The sequence below is a fragment of the Lepidochelys kempii genome, chromosome 5 (assembly GCF_965140265.1).
Source record: "Lepidochelys kempii isolate rLepKem1 chromosome 5, rLepKem1.hap2, whole genome shotgun sequence".
Lineage (NCBI taxonomy): Eukaryota > Metazoa > Chordata > Testudines > Cheloniidae > Lepidochelys > Lepidochelys kempii.
Genome location: NC_133260.1, coordinates 103,282,312 through 103,304,670, shown reverse-complemented (window position 1 = coordinate 103,304,670; position 22,359 = coordinate 103,282,312). Strand labels below are relative to the sequence as shown.

At 41.3% G+C, this 22,359-nt stretch overlaps 2 protein-coding genes across 3 annotated transcripts in view; one reads left to right on the top strand and one right to left on the bottom strand.

The window, feature by feature from the left end:
- The window catches only part of SLC1A1 (solute carrier family 1 member 1), a 74,920-nt gene extending 68,125 nt beyond the window's left edge, over positions 1-6,795 (bottom strand). For both annotated transcript variants that reach the window (XM_073345246.1, XM_073345247.1), the window contains exon 1: positions 6,586-6,795. In XM_073345246.1, coding sequence (XP_073201347.1) covers positions 6,586-6,676 — 91 coding nt within the window. In that variant the 5' untranslated portion in view covers positions 6,677-6,795. The remainder of the gene's footprint in view (positions 1-6,585) is intronic.
- SPATA6L (spermatogenesis associated 6 like) overlaps positions 1-17,668 on the top strand; it is a 146,895-nt gene extending 129,227 nt beyond the window's left edge. Inside the window, exon 13 of the mRNA XM_073345248.1 lies at positions 17,625-17,668. The gene's annotated coding sequence lies outside the window, so the exon portion shown is untranslated. The remainder of the gene's footprint in view (positions 1-17,624) is intronic.
- Positions 17,669-22,359: the final 4,691 nt, after the last annotated feature.

Genomic DNA, 22,359 nt, shown 5'->3' with positions numbered 1-22,359 from the left:
CAAGGAGGCCAAATTAAAGTTGCACAAGCAGCTTTACTTCTGGCACTTCCTAATTGCTGAGTGCTTGATTTTTCAGCCTTACTGTTCTTTTATTGTATTTTTGTACTATATCAGACAGACATATGTCAGTACTATGAAATATAAAATAATCATATTTTAATTTTAGACTAAATAGTGGGAAATGGTGAATTTGGGCCTATGATACTACTGAAGTGATACTGTAAAAAACAGAAATGGGGCTCCTGTAGTTTGTATAATAATTTAAATCCTGAGCAGGAATTATAGCTCTGCAATTCATTAATTAGATTGTTTTTATTTACTCCAATGTCTCTTCTCCTAGCACATACCCTCCTCCCAGGAGATGAAGGTGGGAAAACAGACATGGCACTAGTGATGTAATGCTTCCCATAAAGAGATTGGACAAGCTAAGACTCTGATCTCATGCTCATTGAAATCAATGACCAAATTCCCATTAGCTTCAATGGTGCAGGATCAGGCCTTCAATGAGCTCATTTCTCTCCTGCCTCCAGCATGGAGACGCCTTTCAGGCTACATGAACTAAGGATTCTCAATCTAGTTTTCTTTGTTTTTTCCCCTCTGACAGGATTCCATGGTTCTGGCTAACAAGTGCTCTGCAGAGAAGCATGTCTTCTTCTCTCTGCACTCGTCCCTGCTCCCATGGCGATTGACTCAACCTTCTCTCCCCATCAATTATATTCTCCCTTATCATGCTGCCTTCCCCTCCTCCGCTTCCTCAACTCTTGTCCCGCTTCCCCTTCCCATTTTCTGTCTCTTTCCCATTGCTGTGCCTCCCTAGCCACCATGGACAGCTCCTGTTACTTCCCTAAACCCTACCACACCCCATTCCCAGCTCTTCTTTAACCCCTGCCATGTGTTTTGGCCTTCTTTGATCATCACCTTTCCTCACATGTGGTGACAGTAAGAAAATGTTAACTATTTAGTGGCCATCACTGTAGTCTGAGTTCTGTTTGGGAATTCAGGAAGTAGTCTAAGTGAATAGGCAGATGTAGCCTGGAGAAAAGAAGGGAGTTAATGGCAGAGTACAGAAACACTATTCCCCACCTCTTACAAATGCAGTGGTTACAGTCATTTTGGTAAATGGGATAGCACACTGACCATGGAAAGGGAATCTTGCCATCCACAGTCCCGTCGACAGGCAGCACTGTCAATATAGTGATCATATTTTAAAAATCTGCTTGGCCATGTTCCATATAATGTTACAGTTTGAGAAGTGAAAGGATTTTTAACAGTGACTTCCATCATGGATGCTCTTTGTTTACTTTTGATTTTCTCTAGGGTTAGAGAATGAAAATAGTCTGGTCATTTTCTTTTATAGGTTCTTTCGCTATTGGCCTTCAGTTCTGTAAAATCTTATTTACAAAATCTACATTTGGGACAAATTTGACCTGTCAATGTTGCTTTGATTCTTAAGCAGATGTACAATTTGGAGGGGGTGAGTGGGACAGTTGCTTGTTTAAAAGTCCTCCAAACAAAATGACTGCATTCTCTTTAGTTAATATGCTTGGTGCCTCTCTTTATTTAGTGTATGTTGCAGGAGATGGTGGGGGTGGAGGGGAAGGGCTGTTTTTCACTCTCAAGTTCAGGAGTGAATTAGAACAGATTGCCTTTTTTTCTTGGTTAGTTAAATAACTAAATATATAATGTCAGGTGCCCAAACACAAGTGAGCTGTAGCTCACAAAAGCTCATGCTCAAATAAATTGGTTAGTCTCTAAGGTGCCACAAGTACTCCTTTTCTTTCTATAAATAAAATTGTAGTGTTCTAGGTTAACTTGCTTACCTACATCTTTGTGTAGCCTTGCAATTAGACAACACAAATGACCATGAGGTTGCACTATTGACAACTGCTTACCCTGGCAAAGAAATATGAAATGCTAAAATGGAGAGAGGATATCTGACCTGCATTAACTCTTTGGTTCACCTACAGAAACAAACTAAAAATTTCTGTGAACTTTCTTTTGAATTTATAAATGAATTCACTTTGGCCAGTCTTGTGCTCTTTCCTTGAACATTTGCATTTTACACACACAAATTTTTGTTGAAAGGAAATTTCAAAGTCACAAGCATGACACTCAGAGAGACAGTTCAGTCCCTTCTCTGCTCTTGCCCTTTGCTCAGTCTGGATTGTAAAGCTGTAAGCCAGTCCAGAAAATGTATTCTTTCTAAATAATCACTTCAGTCTGTTGTTTTAATTCAAAGGGTCATTTTCAAATAAAAACTAAAACATAAAAAATCCAACCAAAATTGTTCCAAAAAGTTCTTCTACTTGAAATATCTGAAAAATTACAGCATGTTGTCCATGTTATTTCACTGAATGCACACAGTATTTCTAAGAAACTAAGAACAAACAGTTCTGAACAGAAATCCTTTTTTAAAAAAATCCTTATTCTTACTCTTCAGTTAATGCAGATGGATGTACCCACACACAAAACAACATCAGGCTTACAAAATACTTTTTGCATAAATCTTAAACCACAGATCATAAATCTGTTTTCAGATTGTAAAAAAAATTTAAAAAAAATTCCAAAGTACATAAGATGGGTTCTTAAAAATGAAAAATGTTATTCATATGAAAAGATGAATAGCTCAGGCACATAATTAAATGCTTCCCATATTATATTACAAGTGTGCAGAAGAAAATCCCACCAGAATCTTGAACCTTTCTTGTTTTTGTTTTTAATCTCCAGAGATGAGTATGATATTGTTCTCTAGCTTACTTATCTTCCTTAGTTATGATGGGCAAAAGCTATATCAAACCACCATAAATGCTAGAGCATCTGAGCCTTCCCCAAATAGTTTAACAATTTAAACATTCTTTTGAGTAATTTGCAGTATTCTTCGTATCCATCCCTTACCATATATATAGTTTTCTATAAAAGCCGGGTATTTTTTCAATCATCAGAATGATCTCTGAATTATATTCTCTTCCTCTCTATGGGATGTTATACTCCTCCTACAAACTAACCATCTTCATAAAGAAAAAAGCTATTTCCTAACTAAATTGTGTGCTCTAGAATGCACAAAATCAGTATGTATGCTAATTTAATTAAGAAGGGCTTACAATTCTGAGACTTATGGAGTTTTGGTATATTGCAGAGGTTCTCAAACTGGGGGTCGGGACCCCTGAGGGGGCCATGAGATTATTACTTGGGGGGGAGGGTTGCGAGCTGTCAGCCTTCACCCCCAAACCCTGCTTTGCCTCCAGCATTTATAATGGTGTTAAATATATAAAAATGTGTTTTTAATTTATTAGGAGGGTTGCACTCAGAGGCTTGCTATGTGAAATGAATCACCAGTAAAAAAAGTTTGAGAACCACTGGTATATTGCAAACACTTCTCAGGCTGTAATAAGGAAATGACATTTTATTTCGACATGTAATTAAATTAAATTGTTCTGAAAAAGGTTTTATTGATGTTGTGGTATATAAGTTATACCACCACTGAGAAACAGTAGAAATATAGGAGATAACATGCAGCTTGTTGCAATAGGCAACTTTGTTCCTGAAGATTAAGATAGCTTTATCTCAAGCTGATTTACTCTGTTAATATTGTGTCATTTTGTAACTAATCAAAAAAACATACTAAGGTTCCAGTTTGTTGATTTTCAAAGGCACATAGGGCACTTGCATTCCCATCCTCTATTTGTAATTTGAAAGTCTTCCCCATAATTCCGACGTCACTCAACCTCAATGTTTTGGCACCCCATTCAACTCTTGCACTGTATAACTCCCCTTGGAGTTAGCAGGCATTTTGCTTACCTAGGGTTGCAGTCAGGCCATAAATTTCAGTTCTGTTTGTTGAAGCTAATGTGAAAATGAATATTGTTTAACAAATTTATTTGAGCATAAGCTTTCGTGAGCTACAGCTCACTTCATCGGATGCATTTCCACTGAATGAAGTGAGCTATGGCTCATGAAAGCTTATGCTCAAATAAATTGGTTAGTCTCTAAGGTGCCACAAGTACTACTTTTCTTTTTGCGAATACAGACTAAAACAGCTGCTATTCTGAAACCTGAATATTGTTCGGTAGCATTTCTATAGTTAGGAAATAACAAGTCCAGTTCATGAAAAACACATCTGAGAACAACAACTGTGTATGGATAATAATAAAAATAATAAATAGTGGTGGTGTATGTAGTCCTTGAGGGCCAGATTTTCAAAAGAGCTCAGCATCCAGTGTAATGACCTCTTTTCAAAATCTGGCCATTTATTGTGATGCCTAACTGAGCACAGCTATTTTGAAAATCTAGCCCTTAGATGACAACACACACACACACACACAAATATGCATGAGGACATAAACTGATTTTACTTCCAGATTATAGTATGGGGAGAGTTACAAAATAATAATAATCATCTCCCCCCCCAAAACACACACACACACACACACTTCAAATCATTTAGTAATTAATCTGAAAAAAACAAAAAATGTCTAAAGGCAAATGTAAGTAACAAAACAATGGAAGCAACATATCCGTGTAGGAGCAAAAAAGTAAAGGATGCTGTCCTCATCTAAAAAGTCATAAAATAATAACCAGAAGAAAACAGGCAGGAGATATGCCAGTGACAAATATTATATTTCATGCAAAAATATCTTTAAATGTGTCATCCAAAACTTGAATAACCACCCTTTCAGCCACTCTGGTCACATTCTCTGATTTGCAGAAATTTGTGCCATTTTTCCTCAGGGGGAAAAAAAATTATTATCCATCCCTAAAATATTGAAATCCATTTGAAACCACTTTACAGGGCACTAGATGGCACATTGGATTGGTAACAAAAAGCAGAATTTTTTACTGCAGGATGTTGGCACAAACTAAGCATCAGAGATTACCAAAAGTTCAGTGGCCTGTAACCTGGATAGGCAGATGTCCAAATACAAAAAACACCACCACTGCATCTTTGTTGACAGCCTCCGCCTACAGGCCTAACACTGAATGGCCATTGAGAATGAACTCCCCTCTTTATCTATAGGAGGTCTCTCTTGTCAGATTTGAGGCAAGCTGACAAGTCTGTATGCTGAAGCTGCTTGCAGTGTGTTGCACCTGTGGTGTGGATACACAAATGACTTCAATTTTGTAGGGTTTATCAGTCTGATACCACTAATGAGCATTACAGTCCCATGATATTTTAAACCCCCATTGATACAGAAGTCTGCAGATTTTTCCTGTCAGATTGAAAAAAATTCAGAGGCCTATTATTAATTATATTTTTATTCAAAGTTTGTGGCATAAATATTGGAGACTGTGATGAAGTAACAGAAAAGGCTGTGGGGGGGAAGGGAGATAAGTATGCTATCAAATTAGGACTGTCCATAATACTACTTCTCCCCCACAATTCTATTTCTAATTGTGGCTATAACAGCAATTGGTTTATTTAATTTGCATAAAACTTCTATTTTTAACAAGCAGAACAGCAAAGTTCAAGCTGTGGTTTTATTTTATAGTGTAATGATTATATTCTGTCATTAACACTGAAAACCAGTTTAACCAATAAGAAAGCCAATATGTAGGAACAGAAAAATGTTTATTCAGTCTAACATCAATTTGTCTCAAATTATTATTATTTTAAGTTTCTGGCATTAATAGGTGTTAATATTTTATTAGAAGTGCATTGGCTACATAAGAGTAATTTACACTTCTAACAATCCACCATACAGTCTGTCAAGTAAATGAGATGGCAAATTAATTATTTAGCAAATCCCGGCAGGAAAAAACCACTGAGGGTCTTCTATTTATTTATTTTACAGTGAGGCAAGTCGCAGCTGAAAGAGAGCCTGCCTACATGAGATTGAAGTGTCTGCCCCTGTAAATAATTACAGTGAAAGAACTCTCCATCTTGGAGAAGGGGGTGGGGGGGACATTATCCCTGATATATGTCAGGATGGCGAATTAAAGCACAAATGTGTCGATGCCAGACATTCAGGGGGACTTTTAGAGCCTTGATCTTCCATTCCTTGTGTACCCACAGCTCCCTTGATTTTACTAGTAGCTTTCTGGTGCATAAGGAACGCAGGATAGGGCCCCTTGGTAGGCAGCGCTATAGAAATGCATCCTTGTCATTACCGGCATTCCAGCACCGGCCCGCCCACACACACTCCCCGTGTGAACGTAAAATACGGTAATCGGATTGCTGCGCTGCGAGATGGTAACATTCATCACCATCATCACAAACGTGCCGCTGCCTGGCTAAACTAGGATGCTGATTCTCCTGCTGCTGTTTCCACGGAGACATGCTCCAGAAAGCCCCAAAGGGAGACACTTGGGGCGGGGGGAGAGGAATCGGATGGCTGCGTGGATGGGGGATTGTTAGACAGAGCGGCTCTTTATCCGCCACCCCAAATTTGGAAGACCACGATTAAGAGCAGGCCTGAGCCACGAGACAGAGGAGGACTAGATGGAGGGAGAGGTGGGGCTGGGGTCCCTGCTGCTGGGCCGCGGAAATCACCCTGCTGCCTGCCCGCCCGGCTGGGAGCAGCATCCTCCCTGTCCCAGCCCCGGAGGATGCCGCAGCTCCCCCAGCCCCGGCTGCCCGGCCCCACTCACCCAGCACCACGGCGCAGACCGTGCTGAGCAGCAGCCAGTTGTTCCTCAGGAAGCGCTGGCGGTCGCAGCCCCTCCTGCCTTTCCTCGCCATCGCGGCGGCACCGGCTGAGCTGCGGCGGGGTGTGCGCGCTGCGCGGGGCTCGGCGGCGGCTGCACTGGGCGAGCTGCTGCGCTGGGAGCTCGGCGCCGCCTCCTCCTGCCGCTGCCGCTGCCGCTCCGCCCGCGTGGCTGCTGCCGCTGCGGCCGCGCTCTGCGACTCCCCGGCGCGGGCGGAGGGAGCGTGGGGCGGAGGCAAGAGACAGACACACCTGGCCGCGCTCCCGCCTCGCCAGCCCTGCACGCAGGCGCCCCCTGGCAGGAGGCGGGGAGGCTACTGGGCGCGGAGGCTCTGCTGCCTCTCCCGCCGGGGGGCGCTCCTCGCTCCGACGCAGCCTGCGCCTCTCCCAGCTGCTGGCAAAGGAGGCCCTGTGTCATTCTCCCCCGAGGGGCAAACTGGGGGGCCTGCCCAAGGTCACACAGCCCAAGCGCCCACCGGGGACAGCCCCTCCGCCTCTGGGACAGCTGCCTGCTGTAAGTTATACAGACTGGCCGGAGAAGTTGGGGGCACCCAGGGAAGTTCTCTGGTGTCCCATCCCCCCAGCCTCTCCTCCTCTGCTCACAAATCTCTCCACGTCTCTTCCCCCACCCCTTCCAGACCTCTCAACCCCCTTCCACCCCTGGCCTTTACACCTGCATTGGCTTTCTGGGGAAGAAAAATAGGGACATGTCTTAAAGGCCATGTCAGTGAGCTGGACTAGGGGAAAATAGTAAACATTTTCCTAAAGCTGGCTTGTCCTGTCTAAGGATAGGTCTGCACTGCCATTAGTCACATGTGCTGGCCTTTGCCAGCTGACTGTTGACTCCAGCTCCTGGCACTGGGCTAAGGAGCTGTTTAATTGCCGTGTAGATGTTCAGGAGCCTGGACTTTAGGATCCTGGGATGGTCCCAGAGCTCGGACTCCAGCCCAAGCCCTAACTCTACACTGTAATTAAAGCATGGGCCAGCCATGGGTGTCTAATTGCAGTGTAGATATAACCCAAGAGTCTGACCCAGCCTAGTGACACACAGTGATTACGTGAGTGTTGGCTGTAGAGCACTTCTGGTGACCAAGTGGTCAACAAAGTGCAGTACTACTACATCCATCCATAGGGAACAATCAGTTACACCAGGAGTGAAGGTAAAGGAAAACCCCCACCCACTCAAAGACTGCTCGTATTTATATATTGCACTCCATTACCAATGGCAAGCTTAGCTCTAGCAACTCCTGCCTGCAGTTGTCTGCAGTGGAGGCACTGGCGGCAGAGAGAGGAGTGTGCCACACCCACGCAAAGTTATTGTGTATACTGGACATGCAAAATATGAGCAGTCTTTGAGTGGGTGGGGGTTTTCCTTTACAATGGGTGCGGGTTTTCCTTTACCTTCACTCCTGGTGTAACTTGTTCTTACCTATGGAATGCTTCACTAAGTAAGGAAGCTTTCCAAATGTGGTGAAATACTCTGCTCCATCATTTGTGTCAGAAAAAGTTGGGGAGAAGAGAAGGGAAAAGAAAGAGCCATAGGACTTTCTACTGGGATTTTATCCTAGTAAGTTTAAAAATTAGAAGTCTGAAGAAATATTATTCACTTTCTCATGTGATATGTTGACACTGTAATAGAAAAAAGGGCAAAATATTCTGTGTTGTAAGCATGATTATTGCATGTACTAATACGATCACATGTCTAGTGGGACTATGGGAAGGCTTCCTCTAATATATGTTTGTAAATATATTGGTTCTGGCTTGTTTTTCCAATTTTGTTTAAGTCAGTTGGCAAGTATAGGAAAGACGGTGGATGCTACCATCAAGCCGAATCTTCTAATGATTCAACTGTAGTGGTGCAGAATGTGAGGTGGCAAATTACTACTATTCTTGTTATTTGTTTAAATTAGACATTGTAACTTACAAACTTTTCCAGTATAAATTTTGGAAGATTTGCTACTCCCAGGCAGAACAGATTAATGATTATGTGGGAGAACTAGTTGGAAGGCAGAAAACTTAGGGTTTTTTGGGGGGAAATCTGTTTTATCATCTATTTAATTTAGATGGAAATTTCGCAACTAACTTTATTGCAGGTTCATCATTCAAAACGAAATAGATGAATAAGTATCATGTTAGTTTAATTAAAAATAAAAAAGTTTATAGACAATTTAAAATGAAAGCTGGCAGAATACTTGTGTTATAAAAACAAAGAAGGAGCAAAACAAATACAATTTGGAACAAAAAATAGTTAAGTAAAGGATGAAGACACTAACTAATTTATAGTTTTTGCTATAAGCATGTACTATATAGTGCGATTTGACATAAAAGAAAAGACTGAGGGCAGGTCATCATTACCTCTTAAGTTGATCTAATTTATTTCACTCAAGGGTGTGAAAAAGCCCCTCCCCCCAAGCGATGCAAGTTTTGCGCTGTCCATACCAGTACTGTCGGTGGGAGATGCTCTCCAGCCAAAATAGCTTCTGCTTCTTGCTGAGGTGGAGTAATTATCCTGACGGGAGAGCGCTCTCCTATCGGCATAGTGTGTCTTCACCAGACACGCTACAGCTGTATCGGTGCAGCTACACTGATGTAGCGCTGTAATGTAGACTTTTGCCCTAAAAGAAAAAGACACATGGGGCCTGAACTTACTCCCATTGGCTTCAAGAGGAGTAGGTCCATGCAGAACATTGAAACTCTGGCCCTGGTTTGCCACTGTCTTCCACCTTGCATTGACAGTTTATCCTTGTACACCATGGATGTACACTATCTCCACCATCAGTGAATGAAGGAGTGGGATTTGATTGAATTTTGCACCCACTTTGCACAGGGGTATTGACTAAACCAGCCTCAAGGTTACCAAGAGTCAGAAAAAGGAAGCAAGCCTTTCTGTTTATGTACCTTTTCTCTATGCATGGCTATTTGATCTATATTCCACTAATCTTCCTTCGAGCTGGAGGAAATAGCTGTTTTCATTTAGAATACTGTACTATGCTTCCTGAAATCAAACATTTAAATTTTGGTAGAGCTAACTCCCAGTTCTGAGGAAAATAAATTGATCCATTATGTCTCTGTGACAGTTTGCCCCACTTTAAGGTGCCACCTGATGTACTGGGATACCACTGAGCCCACCTGTTCTGCCAGCCTGGACTCCCTGTACCCTGTCGTGCTGAGCCAGGCTCTTAAACCTCCTCTAGCACACACATAGGCAGGGCCACACCCAGTTGCAGAAAGACACAGACACTGAGATCAGCTCTGGGAAGGCTTAGCTTAAGGGACTTGCCCCAGCACTCAGGTGCCCACCTCCCTTGAAGTGCAGACTCAAAGTTATATTGTATTGCACTGAAAAAAAAATATTTGCACAGCACAAGCTCATAAAAATTTGTCCTCTCCCTCAGTGTGATGATGACTGGAGGAGTGAACTTGGGGCAGTGAGTGTCCAGCCTCCCATATACCCTCCTTCTTCCCAGGGGTAAAACAGGGACCTTGCTTCCCACCAAACTTAAACGCCTCTGCCTGTGATTTATTCCTAATAGGTGCTTGGGATTGTTCAAATTTATCTGCAAAAGTTGCAAGTTCTTCGACCATCTCTACCTTTTTATCTCATAAACACGGTTTTACATCATCATGAGACATATTCAGGAACTGTTCCTGAGCAACCAAATCACACATAGCTTCAAAGCTTGTAATACCTTTTCCCTTTGCCCACTTGTCCAGTAGATCTCTCAGGTGGTTCACATAAGCCACATTACTTAATCCAGCCCCTCTCTTAAGGCTTCTAAATTTTACTCCATAAATCTCAGGTGTAATGCGAAACGGTTTTAAAACCAATTCCTTAAATTTACCATAATTGGAAGCATCACCAATTGGCATCTTATTGAATATGTCCAGAGCTCTCCCAGTCAACTTTGCAACCAAAGTGGTCATCTGTTGATCCTCAGGAATTGCATGGAGCATACACAGCCTCTCAAAGGTGATGAAACATTCAGCAATGTCCCCAGACTCATTGTACTGTTTTCACTCATCTTGCTGATTTTCTGCCTCTACTTCCCTTACCCGAAATAATCAAAAAGAAAATAACAAACCAGTAACCACTTTGTCTGTTCTCTAGCCAACACACTTAAAACCACCACCGGTGTTTCAGGGCAATAAGCTGTGCACACTATCCTGCTTGACTATGCCACTGTGACAGGTTGGACCCCCATTCTGGGATGCCACCTGCTGTTCTGGGGTTTCACTGAGCCCCTCCTGTTCTGCCAGCCTGGCCCCCTTTACCTTGTCTTGCTGAGCCAGGCTCTTAGGTCTCCTCTAGCACACACACAGGGAGGGTCATACCCAGCTGCAGAAAGACACAGACACTGAGATCAGCTCTGGGAAGACTAAGCTTAAGGGACTTGCCCCAGCACTTAGGTGCCCACCTCCCTTGAAGTGCAGACCCAAAGGTATATTGTCTTGCGCTGTATAGAAAGATCTTGAAAGTGCAAACTCATAAAAATTCACCCTCTCCCTCAATGTGAAGAGAGATATGCACAACTTCTTGCCCCAACCTCCCCAGTTAGAAATTGCACAAACTGGGTTTGATAATAAACAAAACAAATTTATTAACTATAAAAGGCAGATTTTAAATTATTATAAGGGATATCAAGCAGAACAAAGCAGATTACTGAGCAAATAAAACAAAACATGCATACTAAGCTTAAGATCTTAAAGAGACTGGTTTCAAGAAGTAATTTCTCACCCTAAATGTTATCTTAGGCGAGTTGCACAGTTTCTGTAGTTTAGAGTTCCAGTTATTTCTTCTTACAGACTGGACCCCCTGTCTCAGTCTGGACTCACCCCTGCCTTTCCCCTCAGGTTGATTCCTTTGTCCCTTCAGGTAATTGCAGCAGCCCTTCTTCTTGGGTAGGCAATGGAAGAGAGTCCAGATTAAAAGGCAGGAAACCTTTGTTTGATCCCCATCCCCCTACCAAGGAAAAGTACCAGCAGTGTCCAAAATGGCACTTTGTATCAGGTGATCTTGTCACAGCAATGTCCCAGGACCCCTCTCAGGAAGGAGAGAGATTAGTATCTTCACAGTCTTACTGTTTCTTCCTAAAGACCCATCAAGGCTGTGATGACCGGTTGTCTGGTGGGTGTTTCCCAAATACACACACAGCTGTAATTGTTACATAATCAATATTCTTAACTTTATATACAGAAATGACACATGCATACAAATTGGATAATCACATTCAATAAATCATAACCTTTCCAATACCTTAAAAGATCCATCTTGCATAAAATATATCTTAGTTAGGCCATAGTCATATCATAACCATATTTCTATGAAGAATATGGAGTGTAACGTCACAGTCTTCTCTGTGTATGAGTATCTTTCTTGGGTTTTAGCCCATGAAAGCTTATGCCTGAATAAATTTGTTAGTCTTTAAGGTGCCACAAGCCCTCCTTGTTGTTTTTTCTTAAAAACAACATCCTGTCTGCTTCTCTGTGTGGACATTTCATAGCACTTTATTGGAGGTAAGATTTCATAGCACTTTTTTGGAGGTGAGAAATAGGGATTTACCCCAGTGCGCTTGTCCTCAGTACTGGGCAGTGTGGTGATTGGCTATTCTTTGCCACCTGGGAAGCAGCTGCATTCCAGTGGTGCTGTACAGCTTTATAATTATCTAAACCGTTACACTATACAATGTGTGAATGCTTTGGGATCTTTCAGAAAGAAATGTGCCATATAAACATAAAATATTCTTCACTGTTTTACTTTCTGGTGAGATGTCAAATATTCCTATTTGATCATACTGAATAGATCCATGCATCTCTTATTTACCATTGTAGGACACTGCTTCTGCTCCATTCTGCTAGTTTTCTGTTCCTACCAAGATTTAATCAAGCCAGGATAGAACCCTGCTACCCTAAAACAGTAGATATTTTGCATCCTTCATCAACTGTACTTCAGTGGTCATGAACTTAAGAACACAATGTGGATAACTTACTGCATCCATACAAAATTAAGGAATCATTTAAAAAGAGACTTATGCAGGTGAAATAGAGATGTTTTAAACTTTCTAATGAACAGGCTTTTAAAAAATTGATCTTATTATTATAGAATGACAGAAATTGGCTCTGTAGTTAGGGTAGTTAAGCACTGGAATAAATTGCCTAGGGAGATTGTCTAACCTGCTCTTAAAAATCTCCAATGATGGATATTCCACAAACACCTGTGAGGGATCGTCTAGATAATACTTAGCCCTGCCATAAGTGCAGGGGACTGGACTAGATGACCTCTCGAGGTCCCTTCCAGTCCTACAGTTCTCTGATTCTATGATCTTGGATGTAGATTCAACTTGGCAGTTTCTGTATGGGGAGCTAGAAAAGAATCTGTAATAAAAGTATCCCAATAAAATGGAAAAGAATTACAGGCTCATAGATCACTCCTGAGATACTGAAGTTATTTGAAAAATGAGCACAACTATGGAAAATGACCAACATCCCTTCCCCAATAATTTGGGTGGTTATCAACCATATAGCTAGTGTACCCAGTGATCACACTTGCTGAGCAAAACAAAAGGCTGTATGTTATTTAAATAAGACACTTTGAATTTTGTGTGACATTAAGACATTCTGGAATAACTATTAAATGTTGTGTGGAAGACTTTGATGAAATTTTCAATATGTTTAATATAGAGAGACAATAGGGAAATTGTAGATCTCTCTAATAGTTATTTCATTCAAGCCTGTCTTTTGGGGAAAATGTTCATACCTATAAAGATCTCCAGAAGTACCAGATTATGACTAGGTTTGAGGAGCAATCCAGACCAGTGAGGGGTTTTGTCACCACTTGCCCTGCAACCCTGGGTGCCTTAGAGTGCTTTGCTGCTGTAGCTCCCAGCCTGGGATGCTCACAACTAGCCTACAAGCATACATGTCAGACACTGAAGTGGCTGTGTGCTAGACTACCCTGGTTTAGCAGCTCTGAGCTCCGCAGCCTGTCTACAGCCCCACAGCCCCACTCTGGCTTCCACCACTCTTGTTTACAATCAGCAAGGTGACCCCAACACACCTCCAGTCCTGAATTTTCCCCAAACCATGTGCTCTAGAATGTTCAACCCTCTCCTGGACAGTTCAGAGAAATAATGTTAGTTTTTTTCCTTTAATGACACAGAACACATCACAGCTTATTAATACTGGGGTAAATACACTCTTCCCTTCAAACACAACACTGAAATAAAGTAAAAATAAAATAACTTAAAAAATAAAACAAAAGGCCCACGCCACTTTCCATAGCTCCCATTGGCTGAGCACGGCGAACCATGGCCACTGGGAGCTGCGGGTAGCTGTGGAAATGTAAACAAATTGTCTGGCAACCCTCCAGGGGATTATCCTGATGGGCCGCATGCAGCCCACGGGCCACAGGCTGCCCACCACTGCTGTAAACCCTTTATATGATGGAAACCATCTCAAACCAGGGGGTGCGGTAGCACCCCCAAGACACCTAGTTCCAGCACCTATGCTGGCACCTGGTCTGCCAGCCTCACACCCTGCTTAATCTCACTGGAGACAGGTAGATAGCTGCCTTCTCTCCTATCTGGAAGGATATCTGTTTCTCCCCATTTGGCCACAGATTTTCAAGCATAATATAATTAAGTATCCATATTTCCTCATATATATTACATACATTTCACAATTATATTAATCACCATTGTGTCTTTAGCTTACAGAAAAGACCTCAGTCTGTACACTTTCATAATACAATACAATTGTATAAATTGACTCAATTGCTTATCAGTTGAGGTTCAGAGCCGTTATCTTTATAGACCAGTAAACCCCTCAAACTAAAGTTTATTCAAGCTGTGAGGAAGGTGACATGGAGTCTAGTGGTGAAGGAAGCTCCATGCTCTTTCTTCCCCCATTTATAAGCTTAATAGTTTTGTTTACCTAATTTGTAAAGGGACCTTCATTGTCTTTGCCTGAAGATTGGGCTGGTTGGAGAATCAAATATCCTTTCCATTGTCTAAGGCAGACCGGTTTATCAACTCCCCTGACATGTGTGTTTAAACACACGTTAGTCATAATTCTACCATATATCCATAAATCTTAAAATTCACCACATATATACATCGTGAAAGAATATTAATGATCAGTGAGTTAATTTTCAAATGATACCTTAAAAGGCATATTTTATACAAAGATTATTATGAAAGTGCACAGGGTATGAATACAGGGGTGCTTAGTGTCACACACACAAAAACAAATCAGATCATGTAAAAGTGCCATTACTTTTTTGTTTATGCTCATGAAAAAATGGACAAATTGGAGAAAGTCCAGAGGACAGGAACAAAAATATGAGGCTTAGTAAACAGGACCTATGAGGAAATGTTGAAATAATTGGGCTAATTTAGTCTAAATCAGAGAAGACTGGTGGGAGGACGGGACACATAATGAATCTTCAAATATGTAAAAAGTTGTTACAAGGAGAAAGGCGATCAATCGTTCTCCATATCAAGCAAGGATAGGACAAAAAGTAATTGATTTAGTTTGTAGCAAGGAAGATTTAGATTGGATATTAGGAAAAAGCTTTCTAACTATAAAGGTAGTTAAACACTGGAACAGGTTACCTTCGGAGGTTTTGAAATCCCCCTCACTGAATGTTTTAAAGAACAGGTTAGACAAACACTTGTCAGGGATGACCTTAATCCTTCCTCAGTATGGGAGTGGACTTGAACAATGTTTCTCAAGGATCGGTCCGTGGACGAGCACCAGTCCCTGAGATTTCCATGACACAGTTTAGGAAGGCAACAGTCTGGTCCCTGGTATCAAAAAGGTTCAGAAACACTGAAGTAGATGACCTCTTGAGGTCATTTTCAGCCCTACATTTCTATAGTTTCTATGATTCTATGAAAGGTTCACAGACATGAGTCCTGGTTGTTAGAATGCTAACCTGGGACTCAGATTCAGCTCCCAGCTCTGCCACATGAGAACATAAGAATGGCCACACTGGGGCAGACCAAAGGTCCATCCAGCCCAGTATCCTGTCTATCGACAGTGGCCAATGCCAGATGCCCCAGAGGGAGTGAACCTAACAGGTAAATGATCAAGTGATCTCTCTCCTGCCATCCATCTCACCCTCTGACAAACAGAGGCTAGGGACACCATTCCTTACCCATCCTGGCTAATAGCCATTAATTGACTTAACCTCCATGAATTTATCCAGTTCTCTTTTAAACCCTGTTAGAGTCCTAGCCTTCACAACCTCCTCAGGCAAGGAGTTCCACAGGTTGACTGTGCACTGTGTGAAGAAGAACTTCCTTTTATTTGTTTTAAACCTGCTATCCATTAATTTCATTTGGTGGCCCCTAGTTCTTAAATTATGGGAAAAAGTAAATAACTTTTCCTTATTCACTTACTTCATACCACTCATGATTTTATATACCTCTATCATATCCCCCCCTTAGTCTCCTCTTTTCCAAGCTGAAAAGTCCTAGCCTCTTTAATCTCCCCTCATATGGAACCTGTTCCAACCCCCTAATCATTTTAGGTTTCAGAGTAGCAGCCGTGTTAGTCTGTATTCGCAAAAAGAAAAGGAGTACTTGTGGCACCTTAGAGACTAACCAATTTATTTGAGCATAAGCTTTCGTGAGCTACAGCTCACTTCATCGGATGCTACAGCTCACTTCATCACATCACTTCATTCATCAGAAACCCATCTATTTATGTTTCCAGTGATCTAATCTCCCATTACTAACACCTGCCTTTTCCTAATGACTGGAGTTCCCTCCCCTGGAGAGGTAACTTCAGTGTGACAGGGTACTCCCAACATCATCTGGAAGGAGGGTCCCAACTATGGGAAGGTTTCCCTCTGTTCCCGTTGACTGCTCTCCTTCTCTGGGCTTTTCATCCTCCTTAACAGCACAGGGGCTGTCCCACCGGAAATGGGACAAATCTACAGTGTCCCAGAAAGCCTCATCAGCATACCTCTCTGCCTCCCTTAGCTCCTCCAGTTCCGCCACCCTGGCCTCCAAAGCCCGTACACAGTCTCTGAGGGCCAGGATCTCCTTGCACCGAATGCACACATACGCCACCCGTCCACAGGGCAGGTAATCATACATGTAACACTGAGTGCAATAAACAGGATAGCCCCCACTCTGCTGCTGGGCTTCTGCCTGCATTCTCTCCTACAACTACCTAGGTTAATGATAGGGTTTTTGTTTAAATCAAGAAGTTTTGATTTAGTTTAGTTTAAGGGTTTTAAAGAATGGCAAGTGTACCTTGCCCCCTTTCCAAATTCCCTCTCAAAACTCTCTGTTAGCAGTCCCTGGTCGCAAAGCTCCCTGGTCACTTGCTCACTACTTTATAAAGCCCTGGCCTTCTTGATAGCCCCACCCCCGACTAAGGCTCAGCCAATGAACGAAGGCTTCTAGATTTCAAACCTTGTTTAGAAGCTCACAGCTTCCAACTGCCAGCCACAGCACACAGTCCTTCAAACGAACAAAACAAACAAACAAACAAACACAAGCTCAGCACACAGCAAGTAACCCCCAAACACAAACACACACTACAGACAGCCACTTACCCCAAGGGTCCCGTATTTGCTCCTCCTTCACCTGGAGAACTCCCTCTCGAAACTCCCTGTTAGCAGTCCCTGTTTGCAAAAGCATACTTCCTGTGTGATCTTGTGCAAGTCACTTATCTTCTCTGAACCTCAGTTCACCATCGGTAAAATGGAGATAATAATACTTCTTTACCTCACAGGGGTGTTGTGAAGATAAATGCCTTAAGGGTTGTGATGTGCTCAGGTACTGCAATGATAGGAGATATACAAGTAGCTAAGATAGATGGCACTGGAGATTTAAATCCTCTGCTGAGCCATAGAACAGGTATCACAACCTTTCCCACCAGTGTGCCTCAAAACTGACCTGAAGGCATCATCTTTAGGGGAGAAAGAACAATGGAGTCTTCTTGCTAATTCAGTCCTTGTACTCTCTCTGCCAGGTTTGCCAGTCGTTACCAGCTGAGATCACTTTTGTGATGGAGACATGTCTTCTCAGAACTGGACAGAGACCACCAAAGTCATTTCACATACTGCAAGTCACCAAAGCACCATCAGATGGAATGGCGTTTAGTCATTACTGACCAGGGCTGGATATGAACAGCTGTCTCAGGGCAGTGCTGAATTCAAGGAGAATTCTTCCACTGTAAATATTAAATTTGTTGAAATACATTGATGCAACTAAAGCATTTGAAAAAAATTGCCAAAAATAGTTGCTAATATCCTACATGAGCCATTGACAGAATGATTTATTCTGCCTTTTTATTAATGGAAAGTCCGTTAAATGGGAATGTTGCATCAATTATTCTTATCACGAAGCCTGGCAACCTCTAGGAAATTTCAAATTATCAGGTAATTTCACTTCTGCCTAATATAGCAAATCTTCAGAAAATATAATTTAATAAAAATTATGGCATTTGTAAGTACTCAAAACATTTCCAGTTGTCATCGCTTGGCATGAGTCCAGCTTGCTGCACTGGTTACTCTTCTCACGAAAGTGACTGATGATATTTTTTGGCTATGGAGCATGGTAAGAGGAAAGCTGCAATCTTTTGTAGAATTATCTAAAAATGAGCCTATTAAACACAATATTTTATTCTAAAAATTACAGAATTTAGCTTTCCTCAAAATAGCCTTGCATTGGCTCTACTCTTATCTTTCCAACAGAAAACAGGCAGTGGAAATAAAAGGCCTGATCCCGGCCCCATTTCAGGAATGCACATAAGCATTCCCTGAATTGGGACCCCGATAGATGCTGGGCACCTGCAGCTCTCAGATCTGACCCAATTGGTGTGGACCTGATCCTCTCATGACATGACCTCAAATTTGACAATCAGCATAATTAATGACATAATCCAGTTTAAACCCTCAAGATAACTTTAGTGTCACATTGCCTATATTTTTAAAAAAAATCTTGGGTAGAGTCTACCATTACCTCCAGGGGCAGAGATTACCCAAATGCTGATTATTACCTTTTGATGGGGGGGAAAAGACCCTAAAACTACAGCTTATCTGCATATTGAGTTCCCATTTAAATCAATATGAGTTGCATCTTCAGTATCCTGTGTATTTAATCTATATTCTTTTTTAATTTTATAGGATTGTCTATGTATTTTCCTGTTGCTTCTAAATTCACACAGAGATCCTTATTTGATTTTTGTGATCCCCTTTTAGGTAATTGTATACTGCAGTAAGATTCCCTGTAAGGACCTCTCCTCCAGATTGCATAGCTTCATCTGCTGTTTTAGCAAAGACCGTCCATACCCGTATCAGCTTAATAACCCTTCTCTGTATCTTCCACAGCTGAGTTTGTTCAAAATAGATTGGCTGATCAGCATGTGTTTCAACATGAATCAAAACAGCAGGATTTGGCCTGCAATCAGCAGTGAAAGGCTAAATAATATTTTTATAAAAGTCATGCCAAATTAATAAGGCTATGATAAAACATTATGAGCCAAATCCATCCTCGTTCAACTCCACTGAAGCCAATAGGGTTATAGTCGAGATACATTTGGCCCTATATATTAATTTATTCTAGGGTATTTATCTTTTAAGTTGCAAGTGTATCGCCTGGTGGTGACAGCTTCTGCTGGATAGCTTTTCTCTACCAAACCCATGCCACTTCCGCGTAAACTAACTGGCCACATCATAACAGCTTCTTCCCTTTGAGAGCCATGTCACAAAAGTGCCAACTCCTTATCTCTTATTAAAAAAACCCAGAATAATTAATTTACATATTGTTTAAAAAAACCCTCATTACTAATGACTCTACTATATCTTAAAAATCACTCCAAATCTCTCATAACTTTTATTAAGGCCTGTTCCTGCTGGCATTGATGCTAATAGGAGTATTACCATATATTTCAATGGGAACTAGAACAGGTCCTAGCTGTATAATAATTAAAATAATTTCCAACAGAGGAAATATGTTGAAATTTTTATTTCCTAATTTAAGTGGTAAAAAAATTGTACGTGCTGCTTGTGGGATTACCTGGATACAGACTTTTTGCATTGGGCCTATCTAGTATGGTCCAACAGGGGTTTGTCCTGGGTCTGATATGATTCAATATTTTCATTAATGACTTGGATAACAGAGTGGAGGATATGCTTATAAAATTTGTGGATGATGCCAAGCTGAGAGGAGTTGCAAGCCCTCTGGAGGACAGAATTAAAATTCAAAATGCCCTTGATAAATTGGAGAATTGGTCTGAAATCAACAAGATGAAATTCAGTAAAGACAAGTGCAAAGTACTATACTTAGGAAAGAAAAATCAATTGCACAACTACAAAATGGGGTATAACTGGCTAGGTTGCAGTACTGCTGAAAAGGATCTGGGAGTTATAGTAGATCACAAGTTGAATATGAATCAACTATGTGATGCAGTTGCAAAAAAGGCTAATATCATTCTGGAATGTATTAACAGGAGTGTCATATGTAAGACACAGGAGGTAACTGTCCCACTCTACTAGCATTGGTGAGGCCTCAACTGGAGTACTGTGTTCAGCTCTGGGTGCCACACTTTAGGAAAGATGCAAACAAGTTGAAGAGAGTCCACAGGAGAGCAACAAAAGTGATAAACGGTTTAGAAACCTGGCCTGTGAGGAAATGTTAAAGAAACAGCTCAGCATGTTTAGTCTTGAAAAAAGAACACTGAAGAAGGACCCGATAATTGTCTTCAAATATGTTAAGGCCTGTTATAAAGAGGATGGTGGTCAATTGTTCTCCATGTCCACTGAAGGTAGAATAAGAAGTAATGGCTTTAATCTGCAGCAAGAAGATCCAGGTTAGATATTACAAAAATCTTTCCAACTATAAGGATAATTAAGCTCTGGAATAGGTTTCTGAGGGAGGTTGTGGAATCCACACTACTGGAAGTTTTTAAGAAGAGGTTGAAAAAACACCTATCAGAGATGGCCTAGTTATACTTGTTCCTGTCTGAGCGCAGGGAATGCTCTTCCAGCTCAGAGCAAGTGTTGTTTAATAATAGCAATGGTGTTTAAGCTCCAGGAACAAACAGAAAATTTGGTCCTGCTTACGCTTGCTCTAAATTCTTTCCTTCCGAGAAACTGAGAAATAATAATGTGTTAAGCAAATATTGTTTTGCTCATGGAATAGCAAATTGTTCCACTAAAAAGATTATGCTGTTATGTTGCCGAATCAGGTTGGCATTTTTTCTTTTCCATAGTGTGAAATGTGCATTAACAATAATGATAAATGAAGAGTGAAGGACAGTATAATATTTTATTGCCACTCCTGCACTTTTGCAGAATGACTCATTATATAATATTGATGTGTCATACATGTAGCTACTTTAATATAATTGTATTATTACTGATTTGTGCAGGCAATGGGCTCTTTGCCACTCTTTACAAATGGCGTAGATGGAACTGGAGGGCTTTGTTCACCCACATGCTATTTGAAGGTTTATTTTAATGAAGACATAATGTAATGAAGCAGAATGCTTTTCCTGCAGAAGATAATGATAGCGAATGACAAGAGGGTTTTAAAGCTTAAATCACTCAGTAACACATAGAAATGGATGAGTGGGTGAACATTAATCTGTACTGTGCTGAGCAAGTTTGACAAAACAGGTTAACTCACACTCCCAAAAGATCTAGAGGCCAAAATGGGGAAAGCTTTCAAAAATTCTGGACTGCGAAGCATACTAAAGATAATTACAGCCATGTGGCCAAACTTTCAATTTATTTTCAGTACTGGCCAGTGCCCATAAAATTCATGCTGGGCATAGCTAAGCAATGATTTTGTAGCCAACTTTCATGATTTTTATCATAAGTCTCGCAATATTTGGTGTTTTTCTTAAAGCCTGAGGTCTTGGAGTTGCATGAATACATGAGAATCTCAGCTTCCATTTTTTAAAAAAGTAAGTTTTAGCTCTTATGACTGTAGAGAAAAGTTTAAAAATGTAACCCCAGTGCACCTTAAAGACTGGAAAACCAGAAGGCCAATAAAAAGAACTCAAAATTTAGTATGTTTTAGTAATCTCATGGTTTTTAAGATAGCCTTATTGTTCTTTAGGGACTAACTCATGGTTTTGTTAACATTTGGCGTTGGCAATATTTTAATAAACACATCCTTACAGAGAAAGCTTTATTTTGTTGTTTGTAAGCTCTTTGGGGCAGGGCCCATCTCTTTTTTTTTGTGCTTTTACATTGGCTAGCACAATGGGGTCCTGGACCATAACTGGGACTCCAAGCCATTACCACAATATAGATAAATAAAGGGGAAATAAATTTGCACTGGTGTTGATGCCCAACATGACTAACTTTGAGTGGTGTCTGCAGCGAGGATTAAAAAAAGCATGCAACTCCATATTGTTTTGTGGGTAGCAGTGCCTTGTAATTCTCTGGGATGCTAACGGCTCAGCTATGTAGGAGATGTGAACATGACTCTTCCACTTTTTTCTTGACAAAGGCTGAGTATCTTAAAGAGGTGATGTACTCAGTCTCTGGCAGAGGGAGAAGGCTGAAGCATTGGCAGAAGTTGTGTGACTTTCTTTACTATTAAGAAGTAAAGGACTGTACAGATGAGTGCTGACTAATAGCAGAGGTAGGGAAGTCTGGGAATAAAAATGGGGTGGGAGGAGAGAAATGGGGAGCAAGAGAAGAAAAATGATGCTGAATTGATTTGGGCGAGGGCCAGGTTTTCAGCTTGTGCTG